Source organism: Pristiophorus japonicus, unplaced genomic scaffold, assembly GCF_044704955.1.
Source record: "Pristiophorus japonicus isolate sPriJap1 unplaced genomic scaffold, sPriJap1.hap1 HAP1_SCAFFOLD_223, whole genome shotgun sequence".
Classification (NCBI taxonomy): domain Eukaryota; kingdom Metazoa; phylum Chordata; class Chondrichthyes; family Pristiophoridae; genus Pristiophorus; species Pristiophorus japonicus.
Window position 1 is genome coordinate 328,687 of NW_027251940.1, and position 13,408 is coordinate 342,094.

General features: G+C 59.0%; 1 protein-coding gene across 1 annotated transcript in view; it reads left to right on the forward strand.

Annotated features, from left to right (window-relative positions):
- Positions 1 to 6,688: 6,688 nt before the first annotated feature.
- The window catches only part of LOC139245573 (uncharacterized abhydrolase domain-containing protein DDB_G0269086-like), a 51,423-nt gene continuing 44,703 nt past the window's right edge, over positions 6,689 to 13,408 (forward strand). Inside the window, exons 1-2 of the mRNA XM_070871188.1 lie at positions 6,689 to 9,209; positions 12,495 to 12,703. Of these exons, the coding sequence (XP_070727289.1) occupies positions 6,933 to 9,209; positions 12,495 to 12,703 (2,486 nt within the window). The 5' untranslated portion in view covers positions 6,689 to 6,932. The remainder of the gene's footprint in view (positions 9,210 to 12,494; positions 12,704 to 13,408) is intronic.

The following is a 13,408-nucleotide window of genomic DNA, read 5'->3' on the forward strand; positions in this document are numbered from 1 at the left end:
ATCCTCGCCAAGATGGAGGAGCCACGGCGGGAGGGGGAGGCGGGAGCTGCCGGGGGGCGGAGGCGCAGTAGCCGGGAGCTGTCGGTTGGCGAGCCCTCGCCGCGTTTCGGATCGACCACTTTCGCCTTCTTCAACCGGGAGCCGGGCGCATTGGTGGTGGGCGGGGAGGGGAAGGAGAACCGGCCTGGGGCCCCCCTCCGAGCCCCGCCATCGGCTACCGCGCCGGGAACCCTCCCCGCAGACAGCGGCCGCGGGGAGGGAGCGAGCGTGGAGCCCGGATTGGAACCGACGCAAAGGCGGAGGCAACAGAACGACTTCTCTCGGACCTCAGTCAATGGGTGAGTGAGATACAGCGCGGGGTCAGATACAGAGTAAAGCTCCCTCTACACTGTCCATCAAACACTCCCAGGGCAGGTACAGCACGGGGTTAGATACAGAGTAAAGCTCCCTCTACACTGTCCATCAAACACTCCTAGGGCAGGTACAGCACGGGGTCAGATACAGAGTAAAGCTCCCTCCACACTGTCCCATCAAACACTCCCAGGGCAGGTACAGGGGGTTAGATACAGAGTAAAGCTCCCTCCACACTGTCCCATCAAACACTCCCAGGGCAGGTACAGCACGGGGTTAGATACAGAGTAAAGCTCCCTCTGCACTGTCCCCATCAAACACTCCCAGGGTAGGTACAGGGAGTTAGATACAGAGTAAAGCTCCCTCTACACTGTCCCATCAAACACTCCCAGGGCAGGTACAGCACGGGGTTAGATACAGAGTAAAGCTCCCTCTACACTGTCCCATCAAACACTCCCAGGGTAGGTACAGGGAGTTAGATACAGAGTAAAGCTCCCTCTACACTGTCCCATCAAACACTCCCAGGGCAGGTACAGCACGGGGTTAGATACAGAGTAAAGCTCCCTCTACACTGTCCCATCAAACACTCCCAGGGCAGGTACAGGGGTTAGATACAGAGTAAAGCTCCCTCTACACTGTCCCATCAAACACTCCCAGGGCAGGTACAGGGGTTAGATACAGAGTAAAGCTCCCTCTACATTGTCCCATCAAACACTCCCAGGGCAGGTACAGGTGGTTAGATACAGAGTAAAGCTCCCTCTACATTGTCCCATCAAACACTCCCAGGACAAGTACAGGGGGTTAGATACAGAGTAAAGCTCCCTCTGCACTGTCCCATCAAACACTCCCGGGGCATGTACAGGGGGTTAGATACAGAGTAAAGCTCCCTCTACACTGTCCCATCAAACACTCCCAGGGCAGGTACAGCACGGGGTTAGATACAGAGTAAAGCTCCCTCTACACTGTCCCATCAAACACTCCCAGGGCAGGTACAGGGGGTTAGATACAGAGTAAAGCTCCCTCGACACTGTCCCATCAAACACTCCCAGGGCAGGTACAGGTGGTTAGATACAGAGTAAAGCTCCCTCTACATTGTCCCATCAAACACTCCCAGGGCAAGTACAGGGGGTTAGATACAGAGTAAAGCTCCCTCTACACTGTCCCATCAAACACTCCCAGGGCAAGTACAGGGGGTTAGATACAGAGTAAAGCTCCCTCTACACTGTCCCATCAAACACTCCCAGGGCAGGTACAGCGCGGGGTGAGATACAGAGTAAATCTCTCTCTACACTGTCTCATCAAACACTCCCAGGGCAGGTACAGGGGGTTAGATACAGAGTAAAGCTCCCTCTACACTGTCCCATCAAACACTCCCAGGGCAGGTACAGGGGTTAGATACAGAGTAAAGCTCACTCTACACTGTCCCATCAAACACTCCCAGGGCAGGTACAGCACGGGGTTAGATACAGAGTAAAGCTCCCTCTACACTGTCCCATCAAACACTCCCAGGGCAGGTACAGCTCGGGGTTAGATACAGAGTAAAGCTCCCTCTACACTGTCCCATCAAACACTCCCAGGGCAGGTACAGGGGGTTAGATACAGAGTAAAGCTCCCTCGACACTGTCCCATCAAACACTCCCAGGGCAGGTACAGCACGGGGTTAGATACTGAGTAAAGCTCCCTCGACACTGTCCCATCAAACACTCCCAGGGCTGGTACAGCACGGGGTTAGATACAGAGTAAAGCTCCCTCTACACTGTCCCATCAAACACTCCCAGGGCAGGTACAAAATGGGGTTAGATACAGAGTAAAGCTCCCTCTGCACTGTCCCATCATACACTCCCAGGGCAGGTACAGGGGGTTAGATACAGAGTAAAGCTCCCTCTGCACTGTCCCCATCAAACACTCCCAGGGCAGGTACAGGGGGTTAGATACAGAGTAAAGCTCCCTCTACACTGTCCCCATCAAACACTCCCAGGGCAGGTACAGCACGGGGTTAGATACAGAGTAAAGCTCCCTCTACACTGTCCCCATCAAACACTCCCAGGGCAGGTACAGGGGGTTAGATACAGAGTAAAGCTCCCTCTACACTGTCCCCATCAAACACTTCCAGGGCAGGTACAGCACGGGGTTAGATACAGAGTAAAGCTCTCTCTACACTGTCCCCATCAAACACTCCCAGGGCAGGTACAGGGGGTTAGATACAGAGTAAAGCTCCCTCTACACTGTCCCATCAAACACTCCCAGGGCAGGTACAGCACGGGGTTAGATACAGAGTAAAGCTCCCTCTACACTGTCCCATCAAACACTCCCAGGGCAGGTGCAGCACGGGGTTAGATACAGAGTAAAGCTCCCTCTACACTGTCCCATCAAACACTCCCAGGGCAGGTACAGGGGGTTAGATACAGAGTAAAGCTCCCTCTACACTGTCCCATCAAACACTCCCAGGGCAGGTACAGGGGTTAGATACAGAGTAAAGCTCACTCTACACTGTCCCATCAAACACTCCCAGGGCAGGTACAGCACGGGGTTAGATACAGAGTAAAGCTCCCTCTACACTGTCCCATCAAACACTCCCAGGGCAGGTACAGCTCGGGGTTAGATACAGAGTAAAGCTCCCTCTACACTGTCCCATCATACACTCCCAGGGCAGGTACAGCACGGGGTTAGATACAGAGTAAAGCTCCCTCTACACTGTCCCATCAAACACTCCCAGGGCAGGTACAGCACGGGGTTAGATACTGAGTAAAGCTCCCTCGACACTGTCCCATCAAACACTCCCAGGGCTGGTACAGCACGGGGTTAGATACAGAGTAAAGCTCCCTCTACACTGTCCCATCAAACACTCCCAGGGCAGGTACAAAATGGGGTTAGATACAGAGTAAAGCTCCCTCTGCACTGTCCCATCAAACACTCCCAGGGCAGGTACAGGGGGTTAGATACAGAGTAAAGCTCCCTCTACACTGTCCCATCAAACACTCCCAGGGCAGGTACAGGGGGTTAGATACAGAGTAAAGCTCCCTCTACACTGTCCCATCAAACACTCCCAGGGCAGGTACAGCACGGGGTTAGAACGGGTCAGCAGGGAGGGAGGGGGGCAGCTGGGCAGGAGTGTTGGGATTCGGTGTTGGTCTGATCAATCTCTCTCTGTGATTCACAGTCCGTGTCCCGGTGAAGGGGAGCAGGTCTTCACGGAGATCCGGACCCAGGTGAGAAGGGGAGACCCCTGCAGCGGGAGGTGTGGGAGAGGCGGGGGAGGGGAGGGGGGAGAATGGGGGAGAATAGGGGAGGGGAGGGGACGGTGGAGAATGAGGGGGGAGGGAGGGGAGAGGGGGGAGAATGGAAGGGAGGGAGGTGAATGGAGGGGAGGGGAGGGAGGTGAATGGAGGGGAGGGGACGGTTGAAAAGGAGGAGGGGAGGAGGAAAATGGTCGGGAGGAGAGGAGAATGGAGTAGTGGAGGGGAGGAGGAGGGAGGATGGGGGAGGGGAGGGAGAATGGGGGAAGGGAGGGGGGAGAATGGGGGGAGGGGAGGGAGAGAATGAGGGGAGCGGAGGGGAGGGAAGGGGTGAGAATGGGGGGTAGGGGAGGGGTGGGGGGAAAGGGGGAGGGGGAGAATGGAGGAGGGGGGAGAATGGGGAGGGGAGAGGTGAATGGTGGAGGGGAGGGGGAGAATGGAGGGGGAGAATGGGGGGAGGAGGAGAGAATGGGGAGGGCGGAATGGGGAGTGGAGCAGGGGAGAGGAATGAGTTGGGGAGAGGCGAAGGGATGAGAGGTGTTGCGAAGGTGAGCGGGGATTGGGGTACGCGGGACTGAGGGGGTATATGGGGAGGTTAGGGTACAGTGGTGAGGGGTTTGGGGTACGGGGTTGAGGGAGTGTTGGGGTACAGGGTGAGGAGGTACCGGGTGAGGGGGTTGGTGTACAGGGGTGAGGGGGGGTTGGGGTACGGGGGTGAGGGGGTGTTTTGGTACAGGAGGTGAGGGGGTGTTGGGGTACAGGGTGTGTTGGGGTGCAGGGCGTGAGGGGCTTTTGGGGTACGGGGGCGTGATGGGGTGTTGGGGTACGGAGGCGATGGGGAGTTGGGGAACGGAGGTGTTGGGGTATGAGGTGAGGGCGTATGGAGGTGAGGGGTGTTAGGGTATGTGGTGCGGGGATGTTGGGGTGCGTGGGCGTTGGGGTACGGGGCTGAGGGGTGTCAGAGTACGGGGTGATGGAGTGTTGGGGTACAGGTGTGTTGGGGTTCGGGGGTGATGGTGTATGGGGGTGTTGGGTATGGGGTGTTGGGGTAAGGGGGTGTTGGGGTACGGGGGTGTTGGGGTATGGGGTGAGGTGGCACGGGGTGAGGGGGTATGGGTGTGTTGGGGTACGGGGTGAGGGGGTACAGGGGTGAGGGGTGTTGGGGTACGGGGGTGAGGGTGAGGGGTGTTGGGGCATGGGAGATGAGGGGGTGTTGTGGTACGGGGCCGAGGGGTGTTGAGGTACAGGGGTGAGGGGTTTTGGGGTGCGGTGTGAGTGGATGTTGGGGTACGGGTGTTTTTGGGCACGGGGGGTGAGGGGTGTTGGGGTATGGGGGTGAAGGGGTGTTGGGGTGCGGGGGTGAGGGTGAAGGGATGTTGGGGCACGGGGTGAGGGGTGTTGGGGTACAGGTATTGAGTGGGGGTTGGGATATGGGGCGTGAGGAGATGTTGGGGTACGGGGGATTGGGGTACATGGGACGAGGGGGCACGGGGTGTGAGGGGTTGTTGGGGTACAGGACGTGAGGGTTTTTGGGGTACGGTGGGTGAGGAGTGTTGGGGTACGGGGGTGAGGAGGTACGGAGGTGTTGGGGTACGGGGGGTGTTGGGATATAAGGGGTGTTGGGATACATGGGTGAGGGGGTATGGGGGTGTTTGGGTGGGGATGTTTGGGTAGAGGGGTGTTAGGATGCGTGGGGTGTTGGGTTACGGGGTGTTGGGGTACGTGGGACGTTGGGGTACGTGGGTGTTGGGTTACAGGGGTGTTGGGGTACGTGGGGTGTTGGGGTATGGTGTGAGGGGGTTTGGGGTGCGGGGGTGTTGGGGTAGGGGTATGTTGGGGTACGGGATGTTGTGGAAGTGGTGTTGGGGTACGGGGTGTTGGGGTACGGGGGTGTTGGGGAAGGGGTGTTGGGGTACGGGGATGTTGGGGAAGGGGTGTTTGGGTACGGGGGTGTTGGGGTATGAGGGTGTTGGGGTGTAGGGATGTTGGGGTACGGAGAGTTTGGTGTACGGGATGTTGGGGTGCGTGGATGTTGGGATAGGTGTGTTGGGGTACGGGGTGTTGGGATACGGGGATGTTGGGGTACGGGGATGTTGGGGGTGCGGGGATGTTGGGGTACGGGAGCGTCGGCGTACGAGGGTGTTGGGGTACCGGTATGTTGGGATTCGGGGATGTTGGGGTACAAGGGTGTTGGGGTACGAGGGTGTTGGGGTGTGGGGATGTTGGGGTGCGGGTATGTTGGGATACGGGGGTGTTGGGGTACGGTGTGAGGGGGTTGGGGTATGGGTGTGAGGGGGTGTGGGGGTGTTGGGGTACAGGGGTGTTGGGGTCGGGGTATGGGGATGAGGGGGTTAGGGTAGGGGGGTGTTGGGGGACGGTGTGAGGGGGTTGGGGTATGCGTGTGAGGGGGGTGTGGGGGTGTTGGGGTACAGGGGTGTTGGGGTTGGGGTATGGGGATGAGGGGGTTAGGGTACGGGGGTGTTGGGGGACGGTGTGAGGGGGGGTGTTGGGGTATGGGGGTGAGGGGGGTGTGGGGGTGTTGGGGTACAGGGGTGTTGGGGTCGGGGTATGGGGATGAGGGGGTTAGGGTACGGGGGTGTTGGGGGACCGTGTGAAGGGGGGGGGTTGGGGTATGGGGGTGAGGGGGTTGGGATACGGGGGTGTTGGGGTGCGGGGATGAAGGGGGTCGGGGTGCGAGGATGAGGGGGTTGGGGGTACGGGAATGGGGAGTTGAAGAACAGTGGTATTGGGGTACGTTGTGAAGGGGTTGGGGTACGGGGATGAGGGTGTTGGGGTACAGGGGGGTGTTGGAGCACGGGGGGGGGTGATGTGGTTCGGAGGGTGGTCCGCAATGAGTCTCTGGGTGCAAGGAGGGATTATTTGACGGGTTACCGGGGGGGTGGGGGGGTACATGTTGTCCGATCGCTGACACCGCTCCCCGTTTCTCCCCCACAGGTCTCGGAAAGTGAGGATATCCAGGCCAGTGAAAGCACAGCCCCCGACCCCCGACCCCAGCCTGGGCTCTCTGCGGGGTGGGTGGGAGGGAGAGCACCCTTGGGGTCAGGGGTCGGAGAGGGAGCGTCCTTGGGGTCAGGGGTCGGAGAGGGGGCACCCTTGGGGTCAGGGGTCGGAGAGAGAGCGTCCTTGGGGTCAGGGGCCGGAGAGCGAGCGCCCTTGGGGTCAGGGGACGGAGAGAGAGGGTCAGTGGGGTCAGGGGTCGAAGAGCGATTTTCAGAGGGGTCAGGAGTCAGAGAAAGAGCGTCAGGGGTCGAGGAGCGAAGTTCAGTGGTGTCAGGGGTCGGAGAGAGAGCGTCCCTAGCGTCAGGGGTCGGGGAGAGCGTGTCCATGGGGTCAGGGGTCGGAGAGAGCGTGTCCATGGGGTCAGGGGTCGGAGAGAGCGTGTCCATGGGGTCAGGGGTCGGAGAGATAGCGTCCATGGGGTCAGGGGTCGGTGAGGGAGGTTCTGTGGGGGAGGTGCGGGGACACAAGCTCCTCCTCCTCCTGGCCCCGCCCACCACAGAGTCGGATCTGGCGGCAGACGATGACCTCGCCGGGCCGATCCCGCCCGTCCCGCCCTCCTCGCCCCCCGACTACGCCCAGGTCTCGCCCCCCCCCACCGCTGACCTGAGCCCCAGGCTCTGGGCCCTGGTGGAGCGGGCGCGGGCTGGAGAGGAGGCCGGGAAGCGTCTGGAGGATCAGGGGCGCCTGGGGGAACAGCATCTGGAAGAAGATCAACGTCTGGAAGAGCGGCGTCTGGAACAGCAGCATCTGGAAGAACAGCGGCGTCTGGAAGATGAGCGTCTGGAAGAACAGCGTCTGAAAGAACAGCGTCTGGAACAGGAACGTCTGGAAGAACAGCGTCTGGAACAGGAACGTTTGAAAGAACAGCGTCTGGAACAGGAACGTCTGGAAGAACAGCGTCTGGAACAGGAACGTCTGAAAGAACAGCGTCTGGAACAGAAACGTCTGGAAGAACAGCGTCTGGAACAGGAACGTCTGGAAGAACAGCGTCTGGAACAGAAACGTCTGGAAGAACAGCGTCTGGAACAGGAACGTCTGGAAGAACTGCGTCTGGAACAGGAACGTCTGAAAGAACAGTGTCTGGAACAGGAACGTCTGGAAGAACTGCGTCTGGAACAGGAACGTCTGGAAGAACAGCGTCTGGAACAGGAACGTCTGCAAGAACAGCGTCTGGAACAGGAACGTCTGCAAGAACAGCGTCTGGAACAGGAACGTCTGCAAGAACAGCGTCTGCAACAGGAACGTCTGGAAGAACTGCGTCTGCAACAGGAACGTCTGCAAGAACAGCGTCTGGAACAGGAACGTCTGGAAGAACAGCGTCTGGAACAGGAACGTCTGGAAGAACTGCGTCTGGAACAGGAACGTCTGGAAGAACTGCGTCTGGAACAGGAACGTCTGGAACAGGAACGTCTGGAAGAACAGCGTCTGCAACAGGAACGTCTGGAAGAACTGCGTCTGGAACAGGAACGTCTGAAAGAACAGTGTCTGGAACAGGAACGTCTGGAACAGGAACGTCTGGAAGAACAGCGTCTGCAACAGGAACGTCTGGAAGAACAGCGTCTGCAAGAACAGCGTCTGCAACAGGAACTTCTGGAAGAACAGCGACTACAAGAACAGCGTCTGGAACAGGAACGTCTGGAACAGGAACGTCTGGAAGAACAGCGTCTGGAACAGGAACGTCTGGATCAGGAACGTCTGGAACAGGAACGTCTGGAAGAACAGCGTCTGCAAGAACAGCGTCTGCAACAGGAACTTCTGGAAGAACAGCGACTACAAGAACAGCGTCTGGAACAGGAACGTCTGGAACAGGAACGTCTGGAAGAACAGCGTCTGGAACAGGAACGTCTGGATCAGGAACGTCTGGAACAGGAACGTCTGGAAGAACAGTGTCTGCAAGAACAGCGTCTAGAACAGGAACTTCTGTTAGAACAGGAGCGTCTGGAACAGGGGCGTCTGGAAGAACAGCGCCTGCAGGGACAGGGGCGTCTGGCTGCCAAGGAGCAGGAGTGCGTAGACGCTGTGGGGCGTCTGGAAGCCGAACGCAAGGAGCCACCTTGCCGTGACGCAGACACCTCCGGCACTTCCGACTGGAGCCTCTCGGAGTCCTTCGAATGGTCGACCCCTGGGGGGCTGGAGAGAGCCAGGCGGGCGCAAGATGGTGGCCGCGTTTCGCCCCCCGTCTGTACGGCCGGGAGCCCCGGAGACGGGCAGACGGAGCGCCCCAGACCGGGGGAGGGGCAGACGGAGCGCCCGCCAGACGGGGAGACGGACGGACGGAGGGCGGGCGGCGGCGGCGGTGACCCGGGGGAGGACGGAGAGGCGGCAGGGCGGGCGGCAGCCGGGTCAGAGGTCGGGTCGGAGGTCCGGGAGGAGGCGAGGGGGTCCACGGAGGGTCGGCCCGCGCTGTCGGGGCCCGGGGCCGAGCGGGGCCCCGAGGGGGAGGAGGAGACGGAGGGAAAGGAGGGGGCCAGTCGCAGTCCCGGGGAGAGTGGCGCAGCCCACGACCAGGAGGGAGAGACGGTCAGCGGGCGGAGCGAGAGGCCGGAGGAATCGCCGCGGGCCGAGCGCGGAGCGGGAGGAGAAGGCGCCGAGGAGACCCAGGTAACTGGCGTGGGTTGGGGGGGGGTCGGTACTGTCCCTTTAACCGCGTTGGTGTTTGCAAATGTGTACTGTCCCTTTAACCGTGTTGGTGGAGAGGGTGCTGTCCCCTTTAAGGCCTGTGTTGGTGAGGATATGTGCTGTCCCCTTTAATTCAGCTGCTGAGGGTGTCCTGTCCCTTTCAGGCATGTGCTTGGGGCGTCCTCTCCCGTTAAGGCCGGTCCTCGCGGTGCCCGACCCCTTTAAGCCCTGCGTTGGCATGTGCTGTCCCTTTAAGGCCTATCCTGTCCCTTGGGGACCTGTTGTCGCGGTGTCCTGTCCCTTTCAAGCCTGTGCTTGAAGTGCCCTGTCCCTTTCAGGCCTGTGCTTGGGATATCCTATCACGTTAAGACCTGTGCTTGGAGTGCCCTGCCCCTTTAAGCCCCGTGCTGGGGGGGGGGGGGGGTGGTGTCCTGCCCCTTTAAGCCCCGTGCTGGGGGGGGGTGTCCTGCCCCTTTAAGCCCTGTGCTGGGGAGAGTCCTGTCCCTTTAAGCCCTGTGGGGGAGGGTGGGGGGTGGTGGAGTCCTTCCCCTTTAAGCCCTGTGCTGGGGAGAGTCCTGCCCCTTTAAGCCCTGTGCTGGGGAGAGTCCTGCCCCTTTGAGCCCTGTGCTCAGGGTGCCTTGTCCCTTTAAGCTGTGTGCTGGGGAGAGTCCTGCCCCTTTAAGCCCTGTGCTGGGGAGAGTCCTGCCCCTTTAAGCCCTGCGCTGGGGAGAGTCCTGCCCCTTTGAGCCCTGTGCTCAGGGTGCCTTGTCCCTTTAAGCCCTGTGCTGGGGAGAGTCCTGCCCCTTTAAGCCCTGTGCTGGGGAGAGTCCTGTCCCTTTAAGCCCTGTGCTGGGGAGAGTCCTGTCCCCCTTTAAGCCCTGTGCTGGGGCGAGTCCTGCCCCTTTAAGCCCTGCGCTGGGGAGAGTCCTGTCCCTTTAAGCCCTGTGCTCAGGGTGCCTTGTCCCTTTAAGCTGTGTGCTGGGGCGAGTCCTGCCCCTTTGAGCCCTGCGCTGGGGAGAGCCCTGTCCCTTTAAGAGCTGCGCGCACGGTGCTCGAGCGCGGGGAATGCCTCGAGGTCGGGGAGTGATGAACAGGGATGGGAAGTGTACGCCGTTGACAGCAGCTGCAGCAGGGAGAGGAGCGGCAGGCAGTCAAACAGGTTCCAGCAAGTTGCTCCCAGCAAGCAACGACACATTAATAAAGGCGCACACACACAGACACACACGGCATCACCGCGCGATGTGCGAGAGGCTGGGGGAGGCGGGCAGAGGGACGGGCGGGAACGGCAGGCAGCCGGGATCGGACAGTGCCTGAGCCGGGGACAGAGAGATGGCTCTGGAGGATGAGGAGGCTGGCTTTGCGACAATCGCGTCGCTGCTGGACAAGCTGAGCTTGCGGAACAGGGGCAACTCCCAGTGCAACGACTCCGGGATTGGGAGCGAGATCGGGTCCCCGGACGCTCCCAACCGGTGTCCGAGGGGGAGTGGGGATCTGGTGAGTAATGACGGAGGGGTTAATCCCCCGGGTCTCTCTGTCACACCCACCTCTCCCCATTTACAGAACCCTGTTCCCTATCGGAGGGGGATTAACCCTCTCACCCACCTCTCCCCATTTACAGACCCTGTTCCCTATCGGTGGGGGATTAACCCTCTCACACCCACACCTCTCCCCATTTACAGACCCGGTTCCCTATCGGAGGGGATTAACCCTCTCACACCCACACCTCTCCCCATTTACAGACCCTGTTCCCTATCGGAGGGGGATTAACCCTCTCACCCACCTCTCCCCATTTACAGACCCTGTTCCCTATTGGAGGGGATTAACCCTCTCACACACCTCTCCCCATTTACAGATCCTGTTCCCTATCGGAGGGGGATTAACCCTCTCACACCCACCTCTCCCCATTTGCAGACCCTGTTCCCTATCGGAGGGGATTAACCCTCTCACCCACCTCTCCCCATTTACAGACCCTGTTCCCTATCGGAGGGGGATTAACCCTCTCACACACACCTCTCCCCATTTACAGACCCTGTTCCCTATCGGAGGGGGATTAACCCTCTCACACCCACCTCTCTCCATTTGCAGACCCTGTTCCCTATCGGAGGGGGATTAACCCTCTCACCCACCTCTCCCCATTTACAGACCCTGTTCCCTATCGGAGGGGGATTAACCCTCTCACACCCACCTCTCCCCATTTACAGACCCTGTTCCCTATCGGAGGGGGATTAACCCTCTCACACCCACCTCTCCCCATTTACAGATCCTGTTCCCTATCGGAGGGGGATTAACCCTCACACCCACCTCTCCCCATTTACAGACCCTGTTCCCTATTGGAGGGGATTAACCCTCTCACACACCTCTCCCCATTTACAGACCCTGTTCCCTATCGGAGGGGATTAACCCTCTCACCCACCTCTCCCCATTTACAGACCCTGTTCCCTATTGGAGGGGATTAAACCTCTCTCACACCCACACCTCTCCCCATTTACAGACCCTGTTCCCTATCGGAGGGGGATTAACCCTTCACACACACCTCTCCCCATTTACAGACCCTGTTCCCTATCGGAGGGGATTAACCCTCTCACCCACCTCTCCCCATTTACAGACCCTGTTCCCTATCGGAGGGGATTAAACCTCTCACACCCACCTCTCCCCATTTACAGACCCTGTTCCCTATCGGAGGGGATTAAACCTCTCTCACACCTCTCCCCATTTACAGACCCTGTTCCCTATCGGAGGGGATTAAACCTCTCTCACCCACCTCTCCCCATTTACAGACCCTGTTCCCTATCGGAGGGCGATTAACCCTCTCACACCCACCTCTCCCCATTTACAGACCCTGTTCCCTATCGGAGGGGGATTAACCCTCTCACACCCACCTCTCCCCATTTACAGACCCTGTTCCCTATCGGAGGGCGATTAACCCTCTCACACCCACCTCTCCCCATTTACAGATCCTGTTCCCTATCGGAGGGGGATTAACCCTCTCACACACCTCTCCCCATTTACAGAACCTGTTCCCTATCGGAGGGGGATTAACCCTCTCACACCCACCTCTCCCCATTTACAGACCCTGTTCCCTATCGGAGGGGGATTAACCCTCTCACACCCACACCTCTCCCCATTTACAGACCCTGTTCCCTGTCGGAGGGGGATTAACCCTCTCACCCGCCCAGTCCTTAGTTACGGGCAGCGGGGCAGCTCGCTCAGCACAGGCCGAGATGAGGCCACGCATGGTTAATCTCTGCCTTCGCTTGTGGCCCACAGCCTGACCTGCCCGAATTGACCCAGGGCTTCCCGCCCAGTGTCTGCCGTTACGGGAGTGACAGCGACTCCCTGCCAGAGGAGGCCCAGGGGCAGCAGCGGCAGAGGGCCAGGTTCAGTCCGGCCGACTTGCTGGTCCGCAGCGCGCAACGGGCGTCGAAGGACATCGCGGGGCTGAGCGAGGCGGACGGGAGCCCGGAACCAGAGTCAAGGTAAAGACCGCTCAAACCCCACTTCTCCACACTGAGCCCGTCTCCTGGGAGGAGCATGTTGGCCTTCATAGCGAGGGGCTTTGAGTATAGGAGCAGGGAGGTCTTACTGCAGTTGTACAGGGCCTTGGTGAGGCCCCACCTGGAATATTGTGTTCAGTTTTGGTCTCCTAATCCGAGGAAGGACGTTCTTGCTATTGAGGGAGTGCAGCGAAGGTTCACCAGACTGATTCCCGGGATGGCAGGACTGACATATCAAGAAAGACTGGATCGACTGGGCTTGTATTCACTGGAGTTTAGAAGGATGAGAGGGGACCTCATAGAAACGTATCAAATTCCGTCGGGACTGGACAAGTTAGATGCAGGAAGAATGTTCCCGATGTTGGGGAAGTCCAGAACCAGGGGACTCAGTCTAAGGATAAGGGGTAAGCCATTTAGGACCGAGATGAGGAGAAACTTCTTCACTCAGAGAATTGTGAACCTGTGGAATTCTCTACCACAGAAAGTTGTTGAGGCCAGTTCGTTAGATATATTCAAGAGGGAGTTAGATGTGGCCCTTACGGCTAAAGGGATCAGGGGGTATGGAGAGAAAGCAGGAGTGGGGTACTGAGGTGAATGATCAGCCATGATATTGAATGGTGGTGCAGGCTCGAAGGGCCGAATGGCCTACTCCTGCACCTATTTTCTATGTTTCTAGATAACTGTTTT